Source organism: Leptonotus elevatus, chromosome 11, assembly GCF_054856555.1.
Source record: "Leptonotus elevatus isolate MCC_2025b chromosome 11, RoL_Lele_1.0, whole genome shotgun sequence".
Lineage (NCBI taxonomy): Eukaryota > Metazoa > Chordata > Actinopteri > Syngnathiformes > Syngnathidae > Leptonotus > Leptonotus elevatus.
Window position 1 is genome coordinate 18335906 of NC_141249.1, and position 27991 is coordinate 18363896.

General features: G+C 40.5%; 1 protein-coding gene and 1 long non-coding RNA gene across 3 annotated transcripts in view; one reads left to right on the top strand and one right to left on the bottom strand.

Moving 5' to 3' along the window:
- Nucleotides 1-27142, top strand: part of LOC147166317 (uncharacterized) — a 37338-nt gene extending 10196 nt beyond the window's left edge. Inside the window, exons 2-3 of the long non-coding RNA XR_015096466.1 lie at nt 3020-3150; nt 26451-27142. This is a non-coding gene — a long non-coding RNA (uncharacterized LOC147166317). The remainder of the gene's footprint in view (nt 1-3019; nt 3151-26450) is intronic.
- kita (KIT proto-oncogene, receptor tyrosine kinase a) lies at nt 12-27991 on the bottom strand. Of its 2 annotated transcripts, none has more exons than XM_086089036.1 (21): nt 27623-27991; nt 20339-20593; nt 19148-19432; nt 18838-18980; nt 17586-17757; nt 16561-16750; nt 15091-15206; nt 14888-15002; nt 13217-13401; nt 10619-10725; nt 10413-10539; nt 8173-8277; nt 7583-7693; nt 7345-7486; nt 6881-6996; nt 6564-6694; nt 5570-5692; nt 4952-5063; nt 4775-4874; nt 3476-3581; nt 12-2652 (listed from the first exon to the last, which is right to left on the bottom strand). In XM_086089036.1, exons 1-21 carry the CDS (start codon nt 27678-27680, stop codon nt 2443-2445), a joined length of 3009 nt encoding a protein of 1002 aa, XP_085945162.1. In that variant the 5' UTR covers nt 27681-27991; the 3' UTR covers nt 12-2442. The 2 variants fall into 2 exon arrangements, with proteins under 2 accessions (XP_085945162.1, XP_085945161.1); XM_086089035.1 differs by having other exon boundaries at nt 17586-17778.

The following is a 27991-nucleotide window of genomic DNA, read 5'->3' on the forward strand; positions in this document are numbered from 1 at the left end:
ACTCGTTGCTATTTCAATATAGAACTTTTTTTTATTTACATTGACACATGTAACACATCCATTATACACAGCAACACTAAATAAAGCCTCAGATTTAATAAATACCGACGATGGACGGGGAAAAGTCCAGTGATAGACGGTCCAATTCTTTCTTTTACTTCGTCAAATGAGAAATGTGTTGTACAGAGAAGTTCAATGAGTGTCCGTTACCGAGGCGACAACGTATACAGTACACGAACGGAAAACCAGCATATGAATATTTTCTATATATTATGTGTACCACGGCCGCCTTCTGATATGACTTTACAATATATGCACAGTGAAATGTATATTTACATAAAGTGGAGCAGAGAGAGCATGTTTTCGGACATTTACATGACAACGACAAAGAACTATTGTTAAATCAATTGTTGAATTAGGATGTCTTTATGACATTCTTTGCCATTGATAATTACCATATAAAACAATTAATTGTTTGTCAATTTTCCCAATTTAGTTAAATGCCAGTTTGTCTTAGGGCCTTACACTTCTGACAATTGGATCGCCATTTGGGGACCTAATAACACCTGAAAACTAAGTTTGTCATGTATCCTGGTAAGAAAGTTAGTATATCTTTGGTCTCATGTCAGTTCTGAATACAAGCTCCCAAAAGTTAGTCAGAAGCGTCCGCTGGAAAGTTAGAAAAACATCCGTCCAGTTACTAATTTTGCTGGTCTAACATGAAATGATGACTGTCATATCAGGACCCTCAAAATAGTCTCAACGTTCCATGCTCAAAATTGAACAGGAAGTCGGCCATTTTGGTTTGAAGCAACCATTTTTGCGAAATTCCGACGGCATCTCAGACACAAGGGCGGTACTCGACTGAAAACATTGTATTTTGCGTACTCCACCTAATGTGAGTGGCGCATGGCATCGAAGTTTGATGATGACGATGATGAAGATTTAGTTGATCTGTTCATTTATTGTATAGTGAGACGCTGCCAAAATTAATCTGATTTTGTTCATTCGCAGAATATTTGCGTATTATTGGGCTCTTTCTCTAATGCCATAAAATCCTGGCTAATTGGAAAGTAGTTATTTGTGTCAAGTACATTGTTGATCTATATATTTTGGCATTTTTCAAAAACCAAACAGTAAGCCATTTATTTTTAACGATAATGTTGTAATATGTAATAATATTCAAGTGTTTGTTTTGGTTTAATGTGTTAGCAAAGCAAAACGTTGTCATGTAAATGTAGGGACAATGATGAATGATAGTGGCATATCTAATAATAATAATAATAATAAAAGGTGATTTGTAGAATGGATGGGTAATTATTAATATACAATTCTTTTTTTAAATCATTCATAGAAACGCGCACACACGCACAACCACAAACATATGTCCATACATACTTAGAGGACATTTTCATGATGGGAAGACAGAAAGCGCACCATTGTGGAGTGAACATCTGGACTCAAAGGGGAGAATGGGGAAACGCATCGTGTAGCCGGGGAACAATGACATTGATTGAACCGTAATGTCTGCTTTCCAGTCCACTGAATGGCAAATCCCAAACAGTCAGCCATTTTGTTTCCCGGGTGATCACAAAAAACAACACAAATCTCTGAAATGGCAGTACCAGCATGTAAACAAGGAGGAAACACAAACTTTTTTTTCTTTTTTTTTATATGTGATATTCACCTGCTAAAGCTAGCCCGCTAAAGCTTTGCCTTCGTCCCCAGCATCTTGCAAAAACCCCACAACTATCTACAAAGCAAGCTAGCGTACCGTGTCGTCCAGCCTTTTATCGCGGCCCGCAGCTCTGTGGCAGTGAAACGTCAGAAATCTCCTCAAAGCGGACCAGGCTGTCTTAATAGCTTATAAAAACCAGTGTCCCAGTAGCTCAGTTTGAAAAATTGGACCCTGAATAAACGTCACCTTCATTTGAAACATGTAATACTGACAATAAAAAGAAAAAAAACACACAATAAAGCTGCACTACAGGATGTGTGGAATGACGTGAAGTGCCTCGAGTGCATTTTTCTTTTTCCTTTCCAGACAAAAGTGTAAGAAAAAATGTGGTAAAAAGAAAAACTTCAAAGAGAGCAGATAAAACCATCATTATGACAGATGTAAGCGTGTAACATTTCTTTTTTTCCTTAACTGCCATCCCATGAAAGTCACAGACAGTCACATTAATAACAAAATGTTCAACTTCCTTTGTTTTGTCTGGAGTGCCCTAAGGCCTGGTGGCAGTGCCGGAGCTGCAGGTAGTAGGCGGAGACCAGTGTTATTTATTAGTTTTTTTTGGGTTTTTTTTTTTTTTGCACCACAGGGGCAGTCTTTGTAGAGGATGTGGGCAGTCTTTTGAAGGGGGGGGGTGGCAGTGTTTTGTTTTTGTCGTGGTAGCAGAACATGAGAGGCACTTCTTTTAAGAGGCAGGGGGCAGAGGCCCCTCACACCCGCTGGTCTCCGAGCCCTGTGTCTTCCAGGAAAACCTCGTGCTGGGCCAGTAAGGGCTGCGTCGGAGCGCTACTGCCGCTTGAGCTGAGCTGCAACGACGTGTTCGGAATACCGGGCTCGTCGTTGTCCTCATCCATTGTGTTGGTGGTGGACGTGGCGGCTCTGGGCTGCACCGTAATCCTGGAGTTGAAGTTCAGATAGATCTGAAAAGACAATGCCCCAGTCAGCATCCATTACATGCGTGTTAACAGAAAAAAATAGCATGGGTGTACAGTGGCTACTTCCTATTTGGCTGACTGGTCCATGCTGGTCTTTTGACTCCAAGAGCTAATAAGATGTCAGTAGATTATAGAAAATTTGCTTTTCGAGCTCCAAAATTCTGCATTGTCCTACCCGTGGAAATTAGAGCGGCTACCTCCGTAGAAAAATTTAGATCGCAATTTATTGCTACACTCTCACATTTGGTTATATCACACCAAGCTAGCACTGCCTCACCCATTTGACCTCTGAATTTTGGCTTGTTTACTGCCACTTCTCCACTCTCCTCCCCCTCCTCTTCTGCACTACAAGGTGGCCATGATGGAATTGAGGCTGTTGCTGTAAGGACTCTGTATCGTCCGGATCTAAGGGGGACCACTTCCCTGGTGGCATCTGCCTGTGGTGCTTCATTTCATTCATCCACCGGGCTCCGCCTCTTAAAGGTACAATCACACAGATACTCAAAAATCTCACTATACTACAAAAGCTACTTAACAGATTCTTAAGTCAGGTCATACAGTATTGTACACACATGAACATGCAATTTCATAATAGACAGGAGCAAGGTCGTGCTCTTATTATGAAGTTGTAATTGACAAAGAATGCATTTTATTTAAGTAAAAAGGCATATCCTGTATTTTTCTTGGGACTAGCTATGAGTGTTTTTACAACGGAGGCTCACTGCCTTGAAAGCAGTGTCGCCACGCGTGATATTATCTCAATGAGGCTGTGTTTAGTGATTACTGTCTGAGCGGTGTCAACACTTACATGCTTGGTAGCATCTGACAGCTGCTGCTCAATTCTCTCCACCACCTTCCTGAATGAGGGCCTCTGGATGGTATTGGCATCCCAACAGGACCGCATGATTTGATACCTGTGGAGCAGTCGCACATATAATATGATGTTTTACTGTATAATCATTTAAAAACAATGCTATGAATGTAAATGAAATTGTGTCATTTGTCATCTATAATACTACACATTTACGTAGATTCCATACTTAAAATTTACTCAGTTAGGTGCTGCTGTTTTGCAACTGGGTTTAAGTGCGGTAAGTAGTTCACTAGTAATCTCCCTGTGTACGCGTCTACAAATCGAGATGATTACAGGTACTTTGCCTTGATAATTTTTAGTTGGTTAGATAGGAAAACTGAAACTTCTATTTGAGGTATGATGCTGTTTTTTCGGGTATGGCGTCTATTTGCCACATCATAGCTAAATAAGATATAATACAATGTGTTATGTTTTGACTATTGTTTTTTAATTGGTTGGTTGCGAAAATGAAGTAAAATAAAATAAAACTTGAGGTATGGCGTTGATTATTTAAGGGGATGAAGTTTGGCCACATGATGACAAATTAAGCTGTACAGGGTTTATGTTTTGTTAGGAGGTTGGTTGGTTATTTAGGAGCTAAAAGACACATCTATTTGAGGTAGGGTGTTTATTTATTCAAGATGGTGCATCAAGTGACAAATTAGGGCATTTTGTTTTGATTAAGTAATTAGTTAATAGGTTGGTTAGCGATGAAAAATTAGATTTATTTGAGGCATGCCATTTGTTTCGATCATGCACCCGGCGATAAATTGAGGTATGGTGTCTACTAGCCATAATTTGAAAATATAAATATAAATAGGGTATGATGCAATGCAGAGTTGGTTAGTTAAGTATGAAAAATAAGGATATTTATATGAGGTAGGGCATTTATATATTCAAGTTGATGGCTCATCTCGTTATTTATTTACCTGTGTCAATTAAAGCGTAAGCCACTATTTGCAGAAATACAGTATTTAAGTTTACAATATGGAAAGTGCAGATCAACAAATGGTCGTGTTTTTCGATGTTTCTAGTGTTTTTTTTTTAATCAATGGAGAGGGATATCAGTTTGTTAAAATACATTTGTGGGGCTCTTCTCCAGTAGAACTATTATATTAATAGTTAAGTAGTTGTCTGCCAGCGAAACAGGATGAGAGTGGGCCGTCATAAAAATCTCACATTTCTTTGATGTGTACACCACCATCAACACCTTTAAAAAAATTAAAAAATAAAACCACGTCCTTCCAGTCTTACATTTCACAGGGTGCAAACTCGGGAGAGTCCAGCCTGTATCCTTCTTTAATCCGCTTGTAGAACTTGGCGTCCACGGGCATTCCAGGATAAGGACTGTTTCCTGGAGGAAGGATTTCTCTGGTCAGAAAAGACACGGAAAAATGACAACGCACGCAAATACAGGATAGATGTGCATACCTAGCGAGAAAATCTCCCACAGCAGAATGCCGTACGACCACACGTCACTCTCAAACGTGTACACGCACTCGAAGATGCTCTCCGGAGACATCCATTTGACCGGCAGCCGAGCCTGAGTTGACAGCGGATGGAAAAATTAAGGAGCCGTAGTAAATTCACCAACAAAATGTTATCGTGCGAGAGAAAGACAGATTACTGCGGCGCCATTAAAAAAAAAAAGTTCTCAGAAGACACAGTGATAAAATTTAATTACATCGACTTGAGAAGCAGCAACAATCAGATACAAAATTAGTCACTGTTAAATCCTCATTTGAAATGCTTGTTTTTATTTGTGGAAATTTTACTGAAGCAGCTGACTGTGTTTAAGTAATTTGCGTTTCCCAGGAATTGAACTGTGTGAACATGATCGTTACTTACCGCCACCTACAGTACTGCATCCATTTTTTTAATCAAACGAGTGTTCAGCATCTTCTGTAACTTTGTTACCTTTGTATTGGTATATATTGATATATAGGTGAAACTTGAGACCTCTTATTCACTAAATAGACTGACTGTTCTGGTGTACCATGTAAAGTATGAATGTAAGATAGTATTCATTGATAAAAAACAGAGACTCACATTGCCTTTGACCACATAGTTGGAATCTGTGGTGATGTCTCGGGCTAAGCCAAAATCACAGATCTTCGCCACTCGCCCTTGAGTGAGCAGGATATTTCTGGCGGCCAGGTCTCTGTGAATGCACTGGGGATGGGGAAGTGCTAATGAGACATGTTCTGTGTGACATCTACCATTTTTTCAGTTTTTACCAGCTGACACTTGACTCCGACAGTAATTAAATTTTCAACGGCATGCCGCGACATGCTTTCTGGATACCCTTACGAGCCATGGAAACACGAGCAGTGCTTTGTGTGGAGAGAGAAATCAGATAAATCAAGAAGACTACAATACTATCACGAAAAGGTGTTGAGACACATGGCCTCAGTGTAGCATACCAGTGCTAGCCTTGAAATAGTGTGCATAAGTACATACAGTACCTGAAAGTTTACTATTAGCAAAGGACAACAATTTTTGTCTGTGTAATATACATTATATTTGTATATACTACACCTAAATATAATGTAATGCAAGCAAACCCAGGATTTATACTTAAACTGTCTCTCATGTTTACTTAAACCTCCTGTTACGTCGTGTGTCATTTTGACCTGTAAACTTTAGAAAACAAAAGTGGAAATGGAAATGGAAAAAATCCATGCCAGATTCTTATATTATAAATTATACTTTAAAATGTAGCATCTTTATCAATAACATATTGAGATACGTATACGGAATAGTCTTTTATTGAAAAGATGCAGACCCCAATCTGTACTATACAGTATCCAGCTGGTATGTATATGCAGTATATATGCATGTATATTAGGGGTGTAAAGAGAACTGTTTTGAATGGAAAAATAGCTTTCGATTTAGGAGATTTGAGTGCATTGGTGCACAAACTAATGAACTCAATATAACTTGAACGAGCCGATGGCCCGATCAAAAAGTTATCAAATCGGTATAAATCAGTTTGATGTTGCTGATGATGAGGTATGATGAACGGATCGATGGGATAACTCACATTCTTGGAAGCCAAGAATTCCATCCCCTTGGCCACCTGGTAGGAGAAGCTGAGGAGATCCTCAGTGTCCAGCAATAGGCCGTCGTCGTCGAACATGTCCCCCTCGGCGTCCCCGTCGCCGTAGTAGCCGCCTAAAAAAGAATTCATAAGGAGACATAAAATGTTAATTCAGATCCATCTATCCATTTTCTTAACCGCTTGTCCTCACAAGGGTCGCGGGGGGCGCTGGAGCCTATCCCAGCTGGCTTCGGGCAGTAGGCGGGGTAGTTAATTCAGATCCAATTTTCAAATTGAAATGCGGTAAATGTCCGACTCACCTTTGCGGAAGGAGCTTCTCTTTTCCACGATGGTTGATGATGAGGATGAAGATGAGGACAAAGGCGGCTTGCCAGCGGCAGAAGGCCTCATGGCCATGTAGCCGTTCAATCTGTCGCTGCGAGGAGAGGAAAGGAGCAGTCTGAGAACGAGCCGCCTCTAAACACCCGACTCCTACGCACGTTCTGGATAGTAAACAGCGCTTTGATGCTCTCCAGGACTTCACGCTCAAGTCTCATCTTGAAGCTCTTATTTTGTTTTGACTAGAAATGGTTCACAGTTCATAATGACTTGGATCAGGAAATAGTAAGACAAAGGAAACATTCTCAAAGACCTATGCTTGAAATCAAAGGGAAGTAATCTTGTATTGTTTTTTAATACTTTTTTGGGGTCTGGAAATATGGGATTTAGGGTCAAATGTTCAGATTCTGCAAATTTTTTCTTGAGTGTACTTTAAACAACTCACCCCACGTTGCCCCTCTGCGACATCACATTGCGGTAGTAACAGTCTTCATCCGTCTTGGAGAAGAAGAAACATTCCCTCTTCCTCCGTAAAAAATTGAGCAGGTCACCGAAGCAGCAGTACTCTGTAATCACCAGCGTGGGGCCTTCCGGTGTAGACAAATATGTCATATTTAATATGTGAGGTACAGGGCAAGAGTGAGTAAACATTCCCCCCATGGTGAGAGTAGAGGCACCCCTACCTCCCACAGTGCAGGCTCCTAGCAGGTTGACGATGTTCATGTGGTTTCCCAGGTAACTGAGAACCTTCAGCTCGGACATCAGGGCCTCTTTTTCGGTGGCATGAGCGCTCGCTGCGGAAAGAAAACCCAAAAAGTTACATTTGGATTTAGACGTATATTTTGTATTTATGGATGTGACTGAAACCTTAATTTAGTGACGAAAGGACTGTGAGACCTTCAGTCTTAGCCAACAGTTCCTAAAAAAAGACTAACAATTTTTAAAAGTATGTATGTTCGAAAACAAATTCCCTATTTTCTGCATTTTCTTTTTAAACATGAAATGGTATTCAAAGAAATAATATGTAATTATATTTTGTTCCATCTCTATGTTGATCCAATGTTCAGACCTCAATTTTTGATTTGTGAAGCGCTTCACTATTCAAAAGGGTGTCTCCTCCCCTAACTTCATTTAATAGAATTATTAGTTCATCCTGATAACCCAACTTCTGTTTTAATGGACTACATGTGATGTTTGACATCTGACTCAAAGCCCTGTGGCAGAGTTTTACCAACCGCACACAGCAGCTCTTCTTAGCCTAGCTTCAACGTACATTTAAGCATCTTGACCGCCACTGTGGTGACCGAGTCCGCCTCGGAGATTCCATAAGCTGTGGCTTCCACCACTTTTCCAAACGCGCCGGAGCCTAGTGTCTTCCCTGCAGAAACACAAAAGAAATACAGAAAGCTGTTACTTCCCCCTGCCCATCCTGTTTTTCCCTCCCTTCCCTTCCACTGGCCCCCCGCCAGCATTACTGGGACAACACCAGTTGAGCCCCCGGGCTGTGTGCTCAAGCAGGATCCTGTTGGAGGAGCTTGGCCAAAAAACAACACCCTGGGTATGTCAACAATATGATGTTAGCAGTGAGGGAGGGAAGGTTTTTGTCATGATTGAGCCTTGTTGACTGCCTTCGCTTGATACAACTGCAGCTTGCCAGCTCTCTCCACATGTCCATTAATGTTGCGGGGGTGACATCATGCCATGTTAAGTCTGCCACTACCCAGACGTTTATCTGGTGTTTTAACTCAGAACGACAGGAGTCACAGTTCCAGTGACTGTCGATGTAGTGGTTCACACGGTTGGCTTTTATGTAGACAGTGTGGCATAGAGTCTTGACGTCAGTTGGACTAGATTCAAGTTTTCCCATGACCACGAAGCGGCATAAATGGAGTTTACTGTTCCACTAAATGATGATCAATGTGCTTATTTTGTATTTAATACAGAGCTTGTCTCATGTTCTCTAAACTGGTGACCAGGATCTGTCTCTCATCAAGTCACATAGGCTGCGTTCAGACTGGAGGCAAATCGGATTCCTCCTCAAATTCGATTTTTAGGGCTGACTGTCCAGCTTTTTAGCAAGTGTCCAAATCCGATCTGGTTCAGACTGAGTCACATTATTGACCCATCTGGCAGGTTGCTGTAGCAAGTGTGTGTAGTGTTTGACGTCATGTGACGCTGTTTACCGCTCCGTACTTTTCCGTTCCTCGCAAGCGTGTTAAGCGGTTTTCTTTTATGTTTCTTTATTTTATTTTATTAAAAAAAAAAAAAACGACCTTATGTCTATGCCTATGACCGGGCACTATTTCGCTATTTCCGGTTGCGCATGTGAAGATCTGGTAGCGAGACTGGCTTCAGCGCAAGTAATGTAAACTGTCACTGTATTTCCGGTTTGAGCATGACAGGTGCCGACGGGGCACTCGGGGGCAGTGGAGTCGTCAAGGCGATTGACTGCGAAGAAACAACTATGCAAAGAAACAGTCGGGCAGCGGACCGATTGGGTATAGACAGCGTGACGTCAGTACAGTCAAATACGTTATATAGTGTTTCGAGCTGATCAGACTGAGACACATCCTGTCCAAATCGGATATAAAACATGTGGTTTCAATTCATCCCGCAAAAATTGGATTTCATGTGGTTTGTGACTGTTCAGACCACAAAAGAGCCATCCACATTCAATCTGGATGGGCTAAAAATCGGATTTGGGCTGCCAGTCTGAACAAGGCCTTAGAATAAGATGATGTGGAAAATGAATGAGCTTTATGTTCCTGTTCTTGATTGGACAGCGTAGTGGGTGTGACTGACATACAGTAATGGTTTTCCCACAAAATTGTCAAGGACTAAAAAAGTAAGCAATTCGGTTACGCTCCATTGCTAAAATGCGTTTCAAACGGTCATAGACTATGAAAACAAATCAAGATGATGTATCTGAGAAAAAAACCCCCATCCCTTTTCACGCTATACACCTTTCTCTGCATGACTTGCACTCACACCATACAATGAGGCGCTCTAAAGGCATAGCTAGTTCGCTAGCTAACTACATATCACAACTGCGTCAGATAACTGCTGAGTTGACTGCCAGTGGGGGAGGGGCGACTCATGCCGGTGTTGTGTCAGATCAGCATACCCGTGTAGCTGCCTCAATCTGTAGCCTCACCCCAAACTCAACCTAACACCCAACCCGTTCCTACTGCGCATGACCCGTTCCCTACAGCGCATGCACAGAAGTGCAAGATATGCTATTCCGACGAGGAGGCTGTTTTGTCAGGACACCGGACTTCAAAGTGCGTTATGCACCACGCCCCCCCCCCCCCCAAACCTGAAAAGGTGACAAACTAATTAATGCTAAATCTCCACAACTGAGTTCTTCCTGCAGTTGTTGATTGCAGGAAAATGTTTGCTGTGAGGCCCGAGGCTTGTCAGAAGTCACACGTTCACGCTATGCGCTAAGGCACGCGCCGCAGACTAGCGTGAGAAACATGTTACACTAATGTGTGAGGGGGGCTGGCGGCTCACCGAAACGCAGATTGTTTCTGGGAAACTCCCACTGGTGATCGTAGGGTAGCTGGGTGGGGTCAATGTAGACATAGTTGTTACCGTGGATTCCTTCGATAACCTTCCACTGCACTTGGTATTTAGGTTTCTGGAACAAAACAACCACAAACCGCAATTACAAATCGGGAGAAGTGCTATGTTGTTTTTTGGATAACTCTCGTTAATACCTGCAGGTACTTGTAGAAGAGCATGATGAGGACCAGGCAAAGGATGGAGGCTGCCGATACTGAGCCGACCAGTAGCGGGGTGAACAGTCCGTGGGAAACGGTTCTCTCTGTGGGGACAAAATAAAAGCATTGCGGAGCCTCTAGACATTTGTTTTTGATAACGAAGTGCTGCATCCATAAGTGAAAATACAATCGATACTTTTACTTTTTGTCTTCTGTTTGCTTTAATCGCACACCCCTAATGATTACAGTTTTCAAATGTTCAAATGTCAAAGAATGATGTTGCTTATTTATGGTATGATTCAAATCTCATAATTTTCAAAAGGCAAACCAAACTCCATGACATTTTGATTAAAATACGGACACATAAAGCATTAGTAAATCCCCCAAATTTCCAAATGTCAACCGCATTATCATCTGTCTCTTATCCAACCAAACTGTTGGTGTTACTGTCCAACTACCTCACAGTGAAGGTCAACATTTAACCAACCAAATATTTTGTGAGTCTATTGATTTTAAAAGCGTTGTCTTTGTGTCACCTTATGCAATATTGTCGATACAAAGCCCCCAAAAAATATAAAAATAGTGAATTCGTCCCAACTCAAAATATTGACTAATAGCACAATTTAGCCATGGATTTACCCTCATCTCCCATAAACCGTCTGGTAAACAGCAGTCAGGAGAGACATGATTGGCTGCGATAAGATGTGCAGATAGGAATTAGCTGGAGTCCATTGTTTACGTTATGACTCCAAATCCATACGGTGTCATAACGGCTTTCCCATCTGCCGCAATGCCCCGCCACTGCCCAAAAAAGGTCGGCGCGAGCCACCTGGAGGGGCCAGCGAGTGGTAGGGGGTCCCGACTGCCTTGGACGAGGTGTCGTGGCGCACGCGTAGAGCTTTAGAAACCACTGACGGGTTTACCGGCGGATTTGTTCCTGCAGACTCTGCATTCTCAGATTTGAAGTGGTGAGAAAGCTCCTTATCTCTATAAAGAGCTTATTACACACCAGTGGACAGAGGAGCGAACAATAAGGCCAGGCCAGGCACGGAAGGGGGGACTGAACACGGACGACTGTGTGACTCGCCACAGCTGTAAAAACATGCTTTGTTGTTTGGGGGGAAAAAAGAAAGAAAAAAATTGACAAATGTCAAGGAGGATTATTATAAGATTCCATATATATATATATATATATATAAAAAAAAAAGTTGCATCTGTATTAGAATTTTTTTTTTTTAATGTTCAGAATTTAAAACACCCCGGATAAAAATATTGCTGAAATGAGCCTGAGCAAAACGAAGAAGCCAAGTGTACCACAATGACTCACCACAATCATAAATACTGTACCGAAAAGCACTCTTTAATTTAAGTAAATTAAATGCACCACCTCTAAAGAAAGGCATGTCTGAATTGGATTTGTCCATTCACACACTGATTGCGCCATAAAACATCCATGATTCAGACGTCTGAATTAAATTTGCTGTGGCATGCACTACTCCAATTAGCAAAACTTTTGTATGAGGTAACGCTGATCCCTTACAAAAACTCACCGCAGCTGTAAAAACAAGACACCACTCTTCCCTAATTAAAAGGTATTAAGACAGTCTTAAGGAAATCAAAAAAGTTAAAAGCCGTCACTCCGCTGGAGAAGTTAGGGTATGTTTTCATCAACGTTGGTTTGTTGTTCCCATAAAATCTTGTTGACAAAGCACACATGGTGGCATCAAATGAGCAAGGATCAAATAAACACATTATCGTTAAGGCGCTCACGCCCACCTACGTGTGGGGGACGTAGGCCATCGAAGCAAGTTAGCTTGGTGCTATGCCACACCACCTAGCTAGCTACAAGCTTCAGCTGGCTACTAGTGCGGCTAAACACGTTGCAAACTCACTAATGAGTCAGTCCTCATCGCCTCCATGACGGCGAAAAAGCTACACTTCTGTAGTATCGTATCGGTCTCAGGATGGATGGCGAGGAGTAATTAATAGAAGCTGGAGAAGACATGCTAATTGCTAAACTAACCTAAGATTGACATGTAGCCTAATCGTGAAAGAGTGGAATTGAGTGCTGGGGTGATTGAGTACACTTTTCACAGAAGTCTGGCTGGAACAGCGTTAAAGTGGAATGTATCCAATTTTGAACAGCAAAAAAAGGCAGGCAATTTAATAAGTGGACAGAAAAAAAATAACACAATGCTACACACAAAGGAATTCTGTAACGTTACGGTGTATATTACCTGGGAGGAGTGGCCTCGAAGATTAAAAGTGTATTATTGTAGTATATTGAATATTTATACTATCTTTGATGTTATTTTTTTGTTTTCACAACAGTTCTGAGTGAACATTAAATGTTTATATATCTGTAGTGAATTTTGCCGTTGCGCTTCATGTTAGAGAAAAACACGAACCATTAAACAGTTTTACTTTAGACAAAATCACAAAGAAGTTAATTTATAAAGGTTCTAAGACATTTTAGGTTTGTCCTTAAAATTCCACGATAAAGCCAAATAACCCAAACTTTTTTTGTGAGCAGTGTATGTAAATGCAGTGGCGCATATGCGTCTTGTTTTTGTTATTGTTGTGTTTTTGACTCACCACTAATGGAGAAGAGTGTGTAGGCTTGCTCGCCCTCCACTGTGGCCACGCACTCCAGCGTACTGAAGCGTCCCCGGCTGATGTTCACCCGGCTCTCCACCTCCGTTTTGCCAAACATGGGGCTGAACAGCGTAATGGTGATGATGTCCGTTTCTTCTTGGGTGGCGTTCACCTGCTGGGAACACCTGGAGAAAAGGGGGGCAGTAATGAAGCAAAGTGGTTTGGGGGGATTAAGATGTTGTGAGGAATCTTGCAGTATCGGCAAACCGGTTATTAGTTGTCCAGATGTAAGCATGCAGATTTAAGACCACACACTGTTGAAAAATCACAACAAGGGTTGTTATTTTAGTCAGGCACATTTGTGGACAGCTAGGAGTTCTTATCAGGACAATTTGTGTGGTTGTGCAACACAGCTGTGTTGCTTACTGAGATAACCCTAGTCGAACAGAGTTTTATTATGCGGCGGTTTTGATGCTAACTTGCTGAAGTTGTGCTACAGGCTACTATTAATGTAGCACAAATGCTAAATGAGCTAATGCAAAGTGGTTATTAGTTGTCCACATGTAAGCACACCGACTTAAGACCACACGTTATTTACTGTAAAAAAAAAAAAAAAAATACAAATAGTAATATACAATATATTTTTTTATGTTGAAGCTGTGACAGTAAACATGTTACTGATGAAAAGCATCTCTAGCTCCATATGTTAGCACTTTTATGCTATGTTTCTTAAATAAATGTGTTCCAGTATGAAACTGAAAAAAGAGAACTGAAACTGAAAACCAGAGTTGAAGCTGAAATCCTGACACTTGAAAAAAAAGTGTAAAAACAAACTGCAGATTGGCACTGAAAAAGACATCATAATATAAAAAAAAACATACTTAAAGAAAATAGTGTTTTTTTTTTATGTCTGTATTTTATTTTTCAATACAACCTTTCAATGCCAATACTTGTTTTACAATGCCAATGCAGCTTTTTCTACAATGCCAATTTTTTTTCAATACCAAATCTTATTGTCAGTGTTGTGGCTCCATATTCCAGGCGTTTGACAGATGACGTGTTTATAAAAAAAAAGAAAAGAAAAGAAAAAAGATGACGTGTGTAAAATGAATACCAGACTTTATTTTTGACACCGGCACACCACAGGGTTTATGTTGGGTTAAAGGCAAGCTCAGATCGCGTTTCTTTGCACTGACTTGCCAAATTATTTGGAAAGCCTTAAGGAAAGGCAGCTACAAAATATTTTACTATTGGTTGAAACAAACTCAAGAAATGTTTGCTTTATAATAATATATATTTTTAAAAGAAAAAAAACTGCAGTAAAAATGGAAAACTTTCTCCAAAATCCCAAAATTTGGACACTGTTGTTTTTGGACAACAGCGACAACATAATACATATTATGATGTATTATCATTAAAAGTGCATTGAAAACGGTTCTGGTACACTAATTTCCCAAGGTGAAAATGATTGATATTTAAAATATTTAATTACATACATAAGTGATTTTATTAATTTAGGAAAGTCAACAACATTAAGTAATACAAACCGACACACCCAAATTAACATGGGTAATATTAATATTAAAGTAATTTTCATAACCCGAATTGAAATAACTTCAAAGGAAGGCGTTGTTTACACTAGTGTCTTGACTGTAATTGTTTGGCACTCACCTGATGTAGGGCTGCTCGCAGTAGTACCAGGCAATCTTTGGGGCGGGGAATCCCTCGGCCACGCAGCGCACTTGCCCGTCCACCGGGCCCTCGTGCGATACAATCTCAGGTTTAGCTAGTAAGAAATGAGATATGATTAAAAATGTAAGAAGTCAAGCATAATCCGTTTTGATTCAAAAAAGAAACAAATTGAAGCCACTTACAAGTTACAAAGATGGTAAAGGTCTCGTTCAGTGAGGTGTCGCGGTTGGAGACTTTAAACGTGTAAACTCCGCCTTCCGACGTCTTCAGTCGCACTAACCTCAGCTCACTGCTGTACCTGGACACCAGGGAGAGAGGTTTTGGTTACCGCAATAAACAAAAATGGTAAAAGCCAACAATGAAGTAACCATATTTGCATTTTGTTTTTCATCAGCAGATTTATGTAAAGACAATGTCAATAAATGGCGCAAATATTTTGTCGCAATAACCTCAGTTTATTGTCTAGTAATTGGGCGAAAAATGCAAATGTGGCTCTGTTTTCCAGCGCGAGTCATCACAGTAAGTAAACTGTAAAAAGTAAAAGTTCTGTAAAAGTTTAACCGATGTTTCCGCATAAACAAAAATCCATTTTTTTTCAGTTTGATCATATTTTTGTAAATAATCTTTTGAATTGTGAATAAACTTACAATTTTAACAATTTTCATTGTATATTTTCATTGCACTTGTTTAATTTCAGAGCAAAAAAATACTTTAACTGTTAATCACACGCTGTCATACATTTTTTTTTCACTTTCTTTTCCTCAATTTGACCCACAGCACTTTCATTTTATAGGTTGAGTACGCTTACGTTTCGTAGTTAAAAAAAGAAGACGTTTTTCTTCTTGGGTCAATTTCACCCAAAGTATTTCCATTTTATGCATTATTTATAGTTCAATAGCTGAAAACTACTATTTCGATTTTATTTGTACACTTTTTAATTTCATAGTGAAAACTTACTTTTTTACCCTTTCAATTTTATTTTCACTCATTTGTTTACTTGGGTAAATGTGACCCACAAAATGTCCGTTTTATACGGTGTAGACTATCACTTACTAAGGTACATTAGTTTCATTACAAAAACTACATTGAAATGTTATTTTTTAACATTTTTATTTTTTGGTGGTTCAGGTTCAAGGTGTTCCCCGCCTATGGCCCAATGTCAGCTAGAATACGCTCCGGCACGCTCGCAAGCCACATGATGATAAGCGGTTTGGATAACGGATGAATGGATGGACTTGGGTCGATTTGGCCTGCAGCGTTTTCACTTTATATGCACGTAGATTGCATTTTTTGTGTGTTTCATATTTAAAAACTACTAACATTTAAAAAATTTTACTTGGGTCAATTTGACCCGCCATATACATTAACAGGTGCTTCAAGTTCTGTTCTTATCATATTAAACAAAACAAACACACTGGGAAGCATGCAAGGCATATAATTCCAATATTATCTCTCACTTTTGAGTGACAATGCAAACGTGATGTTTTCTTTGCGCGCATTTGAATGGCGACAGCTTTGTTGGTTCAAACAACCCGAGGTGCTCTTCACTTTTTCATATTTGTCAAGGAGCTGCGAGTCCCGCGGCCAACTCCATGCTAAATTCCACCCCCACTGGGTATAGTAAAGGAGGTTGGGGGAAGGAGGGGTCGCACTTGTAGTCACGTGTGCTCTGCGTAGTGATGACATGGTCGCTGTTGTTCCTTAGCTCGTGGTCCATGAAGCTCCAGGAGAATGAACGGGGCCTGGGGTAAGCCTCCAGCTCCACCAGCAGGGATAAACTGTCACCTGAGCGCACGTGGATGGTCCTGTTGCTCGTTGATGTTACGTTGATGAATCCTTTTTCTGGAGGGAGAAAAAATGCAGGTTATCATATCATATAAAATATTTTACAAATTCTGCCTTCACAATGACAATGACCAGAAGTGTTCACCAACCACACAAAAGTTCATTTAAATTATTTTAGGAAGGGGAGGGAGAAAGTGAAGATTGTAATAATGATGGAAAGGAAGGAAATTAAGAAAGGGTGTGTTGAAGGAATGGAATGTATGATAGGAGGAAGGAAAGAAGGAATATAGGAAAGAATGATGAAAGGACGGGCTGGAGGAAGAAAGGAAGAAAAAAGGAAGGAAGGGGAGAATGGTGGTAGGGAAGAATAAAAGTAGGAAGAAAAAGTGGATTGATGGAAAAAAGTAGGAAGATATGATTGAAGGAAGGATGGAAGAAGAAATGAAAAGGTGAAGGAGGAAGAATAGAAAGAATGGAAGAAGATAGATGCAAGTGATGGGACAAAGAGGAATAAAGGAAGGATGGAAGGAATACAAAAAATGATGATGAAAGGGATGAAGGGAGTGAGGTCGGAAGCAAGAAAGGATGAGTGTAGAGGAGAGAAAGGAAGAAATGGTGGGAAAAGGAAGGAAAAAGACATGAAAGGAAGAATAGGTAGAAGGAAGGAAAGAAAACATTATGAAGGAATGGAGTAAAGGATGAAGGAAGGAAATTAGATAGGATTAAAGAAGGGAGGGAAGGACGGTTGGAATGACAAAAAGGAGAGAGAGGGAGAGAGAGGGAGAGAGAGAGAGAGAGAGAGAGAGAGAGAGAGAGAGAGAGAGATGGGCTTGCTTGTCATTGCGATGGCAGAATTGTTGACGTTATCTCATGTTCCCTTTCACGTACTCACCGTAGACATCGAGCCACACGGAGCGTACGCTGACCCCCTTCTCGTTCTCGGCCTCGCAGCGGTAGCGTCCGGCATCGCGGGGCGCGGCGGCGGCCACGCGCAGGGTGGCGCTGCGCATGTGGTCGAAGTGCTCCGCCTGGATACGCGATGCAGTCTCAACCTTTGCTGGTTGCTGTGGATACCAGACGGCACCCTGTCAACGCCCAGAGATCTCTAGAGATTAACCCCGTCTGCACGGCTATCCTTACCAACCACACTGACACACGTACACAATACACGCACACATGCAATACACACAGTCCAGAGCTTCAAGCTTCGACCCCCTTGTCCAAACTTGTTCCTCCGAGGGCCGTATACAGAAAAATCAAAGGATGCAAAGTCCACTTTGAAATTCCGCAAATGGCACACACCTGCTTTTCACACGCATTCACAAGCCACTCATTCTGAATAATCAAGTAAATAATGAGACATAATTAACCATGTTTAGGGAGTTTCAGACACTTTTGGATAACAAGTCAAACCCATTACTTAAATTTTTTTATAAATAATAAGTGTTGTGACTTAATAAATAAAATCAACTATTATTAATAGTTGAAATGGTAACATATTAACAATGCTTTTGAGATTATTTTTCCTCCCCATTTCTGTCAGTTTTAAGTAATGGGTCAAATTGACCCGTTGCAAAGTTATTGTTTTTTTATTAAGTAGAGAGTGACTGCAACAGAGTTTGTAAAAAGATATAAACAATTTCTTATTTGGATATTCCCCCTGACTCTTTTGGGTCACGGGTCAAATTGACCCATTGCAAAGTTGTTGGGTTTAATGGGTGGTGACTGTTTGACTGTTTTGGAGTTAATAATAAGATTTAAACAATGTCATAATTTGACTCTTTTTTTTTTTTTTAACACTTTCGAATATCGTTGTTGGCTCTTTTTAAGGTGGTGAGTGACAGTGATGGAGTTAATAATGTGATATAAACAATGTCTTATTGTGAGTTTTTTTCTGTTTCCGATATTTTGGGATACTGGGTCAAATTGACCCATTGCAAAAAAATTTGTGTGTTCGACTAACAGTATTGATTGAAATGGTGAGTAATGTGGTTTAAACAATTGGGAGTTTTTTTTCTTGACACTTTTGCTGCTCCTAATTCTAACACTTGTACAAGTTGCAGTAATTTTTCAAGAAAGTGTTAACGAAAAATATCCATGAGCAGACGCATGCAGACTGGTAGAAGAATGCAAAAGTGTCTCACCAAGCTGCTGGGCGGGGCGACCCACTTGAGCTTGATCTCGCCGTTGACGTTGGTGGTGTTGCAGGTGAGGGCCAGAGCCTCGTTCAGGGTGAGGATGACCCGCTCGGGCGCTTTCATCTCGATGACGGGTGGCGCCACGGGGACTGAAAGGTGGATGAGGACAAGTGTGACCGACTGACACCAAAGTACAAAGACTTAGATACTGTACTTAAGTACTGCAGACAATTATGAGAATGACCTCAGCCCGGGTCAAACATATCAAGAGCCCATGGAAAATGAACTGAAGTACGAAAAGTAAAGTCACGGCTACCTGGTTTGACGGTCAGATGATAGTTGTGTGAGCGAACGCGTCGCCCCCGCAGCGTGCCGGCGCACGCATAACAGCCCTCGTAGGCCTTTTGCGCGTTCCGGACCAACACGCCTTGCTCCAGGCTGGCGGTGAGGTGCAGGCCCGGGGCCAAGGCCGCCCCGGAGCACGTCTCCAGGTGCAGGTCGGACAGGCTGGGATCGGTTGCCAGGCAGGGGATGGATGCGGCATCGCCCACACGGGTGAGGATGTTGAACACCATCGATTTCCTGAAAGGGTTGTTAGGATCTGCCAAAACAAAACAAAAGCGTCGGGTGAAAAGGGGCGGATGAGTGAGGTGTTTGAATGCTTGTTTTATTTTATTTGATATTTTTTTTAAATCAACAGCTTCTGTATGCAATACAATGTTAGCGGTGTTACCCACTGAAATTGCCGCTAACATTTTCTAAGAACGTTACATTCAATTTACTTCCACTTGAGTACACAACAAAATCGTGTCTGATTTTCAAAAAACGTTTAAAGATAAAAGAAATATACGAAAAAAATGCATTCCCAGTAGTGCTGTGTCTTGGCCTTCTTCATGAAAAAGCGCTTTTGTGTTTGCTGCCTGCGAGGAAGGACTGTTCTGACGGGACTAAGCAGCACATGATATCATCCTGCAGCGATGGCTACGAGCCAAGGGAACGTGCAGGTCAAAACATTCATGCCTGCTCGCTATCTGCACCAGGTCATGACGCAAATTCTGTCACGTACGGCACGCCTCCGCCTTCACACATAAAGTGTTTGTTTTTTAAAAATAAAATCAGAATATTGCATTTTTTAAATCTGCATATTGTATGAATTGTTTTTATGGGAAGTCATAATTAAAATAAATGTAAATATGAAATTGTTTATTGTACAAAAAAAGTTATGAAAACAAATTAATAATAATTCTTAATTTGTATTGAATAATTTTTATTAAATTTTATAAGAATTCATTAATGATTAAAAATAATTATGACTACAAAACTCTTAATATTGCGTGAATTATTTTTGTATGAATAACATTAAATGAAAAGATGTAATATTAAATGATTTTTTGTAATATTACAAAGATGAAGCCAGAATATTCCTTCAATAAAATCATAGAATTTCATAAATTTGTTTACGAGAAAAAAAATCTTATTTTCGTTCTTCAGTGAGGCGTGCGTCTACCGTTGACGTAGACATAGATGGACGTCTGCTCGCCGCTGGTCTTCTCCAGGCAGACGTAGCGACCCATGTGGGCGGGCAGGGCGCGGGTTACTTGCAACGCCGACATACCCTCCGTCCGCCGCTCCCCCCGCACCTTGGGCCGATCCTCCCGGTGCCACTGCATTTCCTTCTCACCCTGGCAGCGCAGGTCAAAGGCCGCATTGAGCGGGACAACCAGTTGGTGTCCCGCGGGGGTGATGCTGGGCTTTGTGTGGCCTGGATGGCAGAAACAGGACCCAAAATGAGTTTACAGCAGACTTAATCTGTGCATTTTCATTAATAAACTTCAAAAACATTTCAGATTTTCTAGTAGGCTTTTGCTGACATTTATTTTCTTTCTAGTATAGAAACCTGAAGGTTTAGTGCCAGCGATGACTATTTGGGGGGGGCACACGAACATCTTTACCAGATAAAAAATGCACGAAGCGCCTCCCGCTGTTCAACATTGAACAATGAAACGGTGAGTAATTCTGTGAGAACGGAATCAATTGCAGCGTCCATTCGTCTATGGGTGTATTCAGACCACAAAAGTCCTTAAGGCCGCTTGTTTGGTCCGGACCAAAAGCAAAAAAACAACAACAAAACCTGCATGTCATTGGTTGGCAAATTTACATAATACTGCTTCTAAGCCAAGATCGTCTACCCATGACTTAGGCTGGTTAACAATCCACTTTTTTTTTTGTCTTGGTCCCACGATACACGTGAACACTATCATGCCAAAGCCAAATACAGATTTTCCTGACACCTGCATTGTTATTGGATGCACAGTTTAGCATTATCAACGCTAGCATCAGAAAAGCAGCCCATACAAATTAAGCCCCGAAGGTTTGATTAAATCCAAAACATAGAGAGACCATATAAAAAAACTTCTTAAAAATAGTTTCAGTCCTCTTACACGCGTTAAAAACACACTTTTTAAAAGTATCCTTAGCACATGCTTTTGCTATCAAAAAACGTACACATGCTGTATCGTGTCATATAACATTTGTGGCAACAATGTTTACTTGTCTTTCTAATGTGACGTTACCTGTAAAACTGACTCGTATAACAAAATAGAATTACTAGGATACAGTAGAACAGAAAGATATTTTCAACACCAAAATGTTTGTCAAGTTTGCAAGCTAAATGCTAACACGTTATTAGCACACTAATCATACACATTTGAACAAGTGCTACTTTAACACACACTGAGCAGCAACATATACTCTACAGAGCATATATCAAGTCACATGCATATATTCTCTCTGCTCTGTGGAAATTGTGATTTATTTCCTGAGATTAGCTGAGACCCTAAACTGGAGTAAAGCAAACTATCCAAGATCCATTTGTGTCATTTTAATAACACCGGGCTTCAACACTAAATTCTTCCCATATTTTATAACCCACGACATGATGGATGCCTACAGTAAAAGACTCCAGATCGTAAAGATCTTTATTAGTGAGCTAATTATTACGTCATAAACGCACCTCTTTGACTCGCACCGTCGTGTCATATTATTTTGCCCCCCTTTACACACGCACACACAAGGCAATGTCAGCACATTGGAGGTGGTAAAAATTTGTAGTACAGATAGATTGTAAAAAAAAAAAGACTGTGAGAAAAATAGTATTGACTTAACTCTGACGTAAGTACAGAATCTACTAAATAAAGATTTTTTTTTTTTTACTACAAATTTGAAACAGTAGTTTCCCCATTGTAACTTAGATGTGACATGTTGTTTAAGAGCTAGCTTGCGCGCCAGCTCAACTTTTACTATCCAAATGTGTTCTCATAGCTTAGCTAACGTTTTCAACTGACTAACAAAAAATGCTGAATAAGCTAATGAGGACAACTGGGAATTTTTTTTTTTCAAATAGACTGATGATTTGTGAAGAAGTCAGTGGTCTTTAGGCTGGCACAAGACAACACATTCACCACAAATCATTCTTCGATAACATCAGATAATTCTCTTAAATAAGACTATCAATGATTCAAGTTCTTCCATTTGCCGCGGTCCATTTTTTACTGCCTTATAAGACCCCCAAGATCTTAATCCATCAAGATTGACTTAACCCTGTTATGTAATTCATAACAAAGCAAGTTGAAAGTACAAAAAAAAGTAGGATATAACAATTATGGGTATGAGGTGTTACAATCGCTTGACTTCAATAGTTAACTCACGATTAATTACACATTTTATATCCGTTTTAAATGTACAACAAAAAATGTTTCTACGTTTTCATACTCTTGTTAACATAAAAGTGGGGATTTTTTTAAACGAATAGAAATATGGCTGCATCTTTTAGTCATTGATACAGTCATTTCATAATAATTCATAAAATGGAGTTAAAATTAAAAATGTACTGTACTGTAAAAAAAATGAGTGTGATATTGATTTGTGTTGAGGTCATTTTTTTTCTGCCACTAGATGGCATAATTGCATTTTTAAGACGTTGGTGACACCTCTTTTCATATTAAGCGCTAATCTTTAACATGAGGTAACTTTTTAAAATTACTTGACCCTAGTCTCTAGTCCCTAGTCTCCACAAATATATGCATTATTATTAAATTTATTACTGCTCAATTTTGACGTGGACGTGTCTGCTGCGTTGCGACTGGAATTCCCCCCGTACAGGCTTTCCAAGTAAGGGGTGGTCATTAATCACGCGTTAAAAGAATTAGTGGCGTGAAAGGAACTTTAAATTAACTCAAAATTAGCATACAAATTTTGACACTCCTAATAAAAATGAAAAATTGTTAGAAAAACATTGTCAGGTATTATACCTAAAAAATCTACTTCATTTCAGAAATGAAATATTTGTACTTGTTTACTTCCCACCACCATAGCCTGACCTTATTCTCGTGCATTACGCGGGCTTAAAAACGCAATCTCCACCGTAAACATAAACAAAAGATTGTACCTGCATCAAAGTCGATCACACGAGCTTTGCAGCGGCAACACGGGCACGTGGTGCGAGACGATGTTTTATAAACAGATTAAAACTATCCAGGACACAAGCGAGTCTCAATGTTGACTTTACTCAATGTTTTCATGTCAACCGGCACAAATGCTTTTACATTTGTTTTGTTTGTGTATTTGTTACGCTATTCAGCTGGTTGACATAAAAAAATTGGAGTGTCCTGGTATGTTAATGCCTAACTGTATAGTGTGGCTTAGTCTATTTAAACGAATGTAAATGCGTGACCGCAAAAATACAAACAAACACTGCAAACGCCAGAATGTGTATTTTTCCTAGTCAGATGACTGACTGTTTGCCATAGGGAAGTCGGTTCCAGAATCTCCGGCAAGGCATCGTCAATATTGCAATCCCAATTTAGAGAAGGGCATACAAATTGATTAAATACAGTGTGGGATTGATTAATCGTCTCTGGAAGCAAACAAAATGGCTGCAACCAGAAGAGGTGCTGTTACCCAAACTGATGAGTTTAAGCAACCAAGAAAAATGGGTTTTCTGGTTATTAGTATAGATGTGGTTCCTGTCGGGGCTCACCACAGTGAGTCACTTGAGTGATATGCTTGAAAAATCGACCGATCCACTCCATGATCAAACTTTCTGTGTTGTTTTATGCAAAACAACACAGAAAGTCCAATGGTCAAATATACCTTAGTAAGTACATTTGGATCCAAATTGGGTTATTTTTGACCCAATTGTTTTCAGAGTCGGTTTTTAAACCCCACACTTCCTGATGCGATGTTAGCCACTGAGCAATCCAGCCACCACCAATAAAAGTCTCCAGCTCGTCTATCTCACTATTGAAGATAAATGCTAAAGAAAATGGATGGTGGCCATTTCTGTCCCTACACCAGACTTTCAGGGATCAATTGTCCTAGATCGCCAATTGCCAAATAAAAACTCCAAATGCTACTTTATTAGCCATGAAACAGGCATGGATTTTCTTAGCAAATGGCTTTTGTGACTCTCCTTTCCCACATACAATGGCATGATAGTCAGTAAGTATAACCCTAAATCGATTCTGCCCCCCCACCCCCCCCGCACAATTGCTTAAAACAACATGATATACTATAGCAGGGGAGCAAATGATGAGCGCTGTATTACCATTTCAAATATTTCTCATTGCTAGCATATTTAGCATTTTTAAAAGTAGAACAGGCGTCCTCAATTTACAATAGTTCCATTCCTATGGCGGTGATGTAACACAAATCTGAGTCACAACAGGCCGTAGTCAATCATTAACCTGCGCTAACACAGTCGTAAAGTCATAATTATGGTAAATATTTATGTTAAACACCAGCGGGCAGTAACAATAAAAGAATCCACTGAAAAACAGGAAGTATGGTGGTGAGTGAATGTCTCTTCCTGTGCTGTGTCAGAATCATCAGGTATTCTTATGCCTTTTCTTCTTCGTTGCCTTTTGGCTAATCACAAACATGCGCCGGCATCAGGCGGACTTTCCATTAGAATTATGAGGCTTAATGGGAATTTATGGTAATGAACTTGGAATTGAGGGTCATTTAAAGGGAAAGTTGTGATATTCTAGCAGAGGCGTGCAATACGCTAGACAGATCAACCAGCTAAATCTTCCATTTACAAGCTCAAGAACTCAACTCAAGCCTTACATAACATAAAGACATACATAAACATAAAGTCCGACTTCAGCCTAAACGCACATTGGAACATAATTAAGTCAAGATAAATAGTCTGAATGCACAAAATGTGTGAAAAAGGCCACAAAGGGAACAACATTTTGACTTCATTATCACTAATACTCTCAGCAAATCCATCCATGCATTGTCTATATTTCTTCCGTTGCGGGTCAACTGGAGTCTATCCCTGCTGACCTCGGGACGAGAGGCAAGGTGTACACCCTGAAGTGTTTGCCAGCCAATCACAGCGCAAATATAGACAACCGACCATTCATATTCACACTTCTGTACAGATGCACAGCCTGATCAAAAACTATCAGTCTGCTATGCGAACTGTACCGCACAGGACGTTATTGTCTTTTTCCTCTCTCCTCCAAACTGGCCTTTATTTAAGCCCGCGCAAGGTTTATAATAACACTGAGGCTGAAGGCTTGAAAGGGGTGTGGGGAGAAACGGAGCAAATAATAATAATAATATTTTTAATAATAATACATTTTATTTTATAGGCGCCTGGACACTCAAGGTCACCTTACAACAACAGTTAAAAACATACATACCGTGAACTTGACTATTAGTACTGCCACACTCGAATAACTGTCCTCTTTTTAATTTGTCATCATACAAATTGCACTTGTACTTCATCTTTTACAGTGTATTCTTTAAGTCAAAGAAGACTAGCAAAGGAAGAATTTCATTGCTCACTGCAGCCACCATTTATGTTTGAATCTTCGTTCTGTAGACTACTTTAACTTTTTAAGTCAGTTTTGTTCCAGGCTTACACACCTGAAAATTGATTATAGTCGTTGCTTCTGAAAATGTCTAATGTGATATTTCTGCACCTCACAGTTCAGTTTGGGGTTCAAATTCGGGCTATGGCCTTCTTGTGTGCAGTTTGCATAATTGTGAAGTCCATTTACATGAATGGTACTGTGATTACTTAATATGTCTGTATGTGCCACAGAATTCATGGCAACCAGTCCAGGGTGTACGGTGCCTCTCAACCAAAATGGCCGCAGCCCAATGGCACCCCTAGTGATAAAAAGCAGTAGGGGTGATGGAAATATTCAACAATAAATTTGAGTAAAAATAAATAAATCACAATAATCAATTTATAGATCGGTATTAATCGCCATCGAATCGTGACCTATGAATCATAATATGGACCGAATCGCCAGGTGCTACGCAATTCACACCCCTAAAAAGCAGTGTAGAAAATATTTGGAATTTCTGATGCGGAAATGTGCAATTTCTAACATGCAAAAAGTGCATCATCTTGTTTGTATTCCAAATAAATCGTAAATAAGTTATAGTATAAATTTTTCACACTGCACTTAGTCTGAATTACAGGTCTCCAATGTTTCCCAGACCTGATAAGTAAACAAAGCACGTTCCCAAGCTGTAAAAGTGTCACGGACCACAGAAAGCGGAACCTTCCATTATCCCTAATAGGTGTACTTCATTCGCAGGCAAGTTGGCATGATCTCCAGTTCTCCACAACCACAGGAGCAACAGGACATGTGAGAGCAATTAAGCGGCTTTCAATATTTGCCTGGAGATGGTGCAAATACAGGCTCGGTGGCTAAACACACACACGTACACTGGAGGAAGTCAATTTCAACCACAGTGTAACACACCAATGGTGAATTAGGCTTCCTCCTGTTGCTGCTGCTGCACACCTGCGTGCGCAGACGACCTTAAGGCAAACTTCACGACGCTGCCCCGTTACGTCACACGACAGGTAATTAAGCCCGAGCATGCAGGTCGGCCAGCAGATATTCTTCTTCCGCTGACTACCACAAGGCACAATTCATCTGGAAAAAGTCTCTAAAAGTTGGCTTGCTTGACTCTGAACTGCATCGGAAGCAGATTTTCACACACTTTTTTTCAGACCATTCGGGTTTTTAAAATGATTTTCCCGCATGTACTGGATTGCATAATGTTGAGACAAGCTAATTCTGAACAATACAAAAACGTGATTTGACTCCAGTCTTGCTTGCTTGATAATCGATAACACAACTGTCACGCACAATAATTCTCTAAATGACAAGGAAATTGTTGTTTTGGACTGTAAACCACGTGTACCTAATACAATGTCTGCTTATTGATTTCACCACAATTGTGCCAATCACAATTGCCTGCTTACATTATCCGTGGACATACATAAAGTTTTCTGCATCAGAGTCTAAATAAAATGGCAACCAAACGAAAATGTTTTGAAACTTGACACTTATTTCTGTGGACTTACTTTATAAAAAACAATAAAAAAAAATAAAAAAAACAGCGACAACTGCCCTGCAATGCAACATCTGCCTGTTAACATTAAATCAAAATGCTCGTTTTTGTGTGTGCGTGACACTGCTCTCGCTACAGTTTAATTTTTTTTTCTCCACGGCGCGCTTGCTCGCCTGGTTTAAATAATTCAAGCACCGTGTTGTGTCCACAGGTGTCCATTTGCCTCCCGTGTCAGTTATCGCCGTGACAAAAAAAAAGAAGAAAAGCAAGAAAGAAAGCCCCCCCCCACGCACACGCTTACAAAATAAACGTGCGTATTTACGCGCACCGTGCGTAAAGAGAAATTCCAAGTTGCGCTTCAAAAATCCTCACAGGCTCTTAAAAGCAAAGAGGAAAAAAAACTTACCTGGGTGGAAGGTGAATTGCAGCACGACAGACAGCAGCGGTATCAAACGGTAATCCATAGTTAGACTTCCATGGGTGTAGCTTTGCACGAGAGCCGGTAAAGGTGTGGGAGACGGCCGGTAGTGGCGGCGCTCCACTACTCCACAATTCTCCGCTCTCGTGGAAAGAAAAGGAGGAGAAGAAAATGGTGGTGGTGGTGGTGATGATGATAAAAAAGAAGAGGCGCTCGTAGAAGTCTTCTTCCGAAGCGAAGGTCGGAGTCAGTGGACATCGCCGGGCCAGGAGCGTGCACTGCACGGCGAGCAGGTGTGCGTGACTGGCAGAGGCTGCTTCGCGGACATGCTCGTGTGCTCGTGTGTGTGCGTGTGTG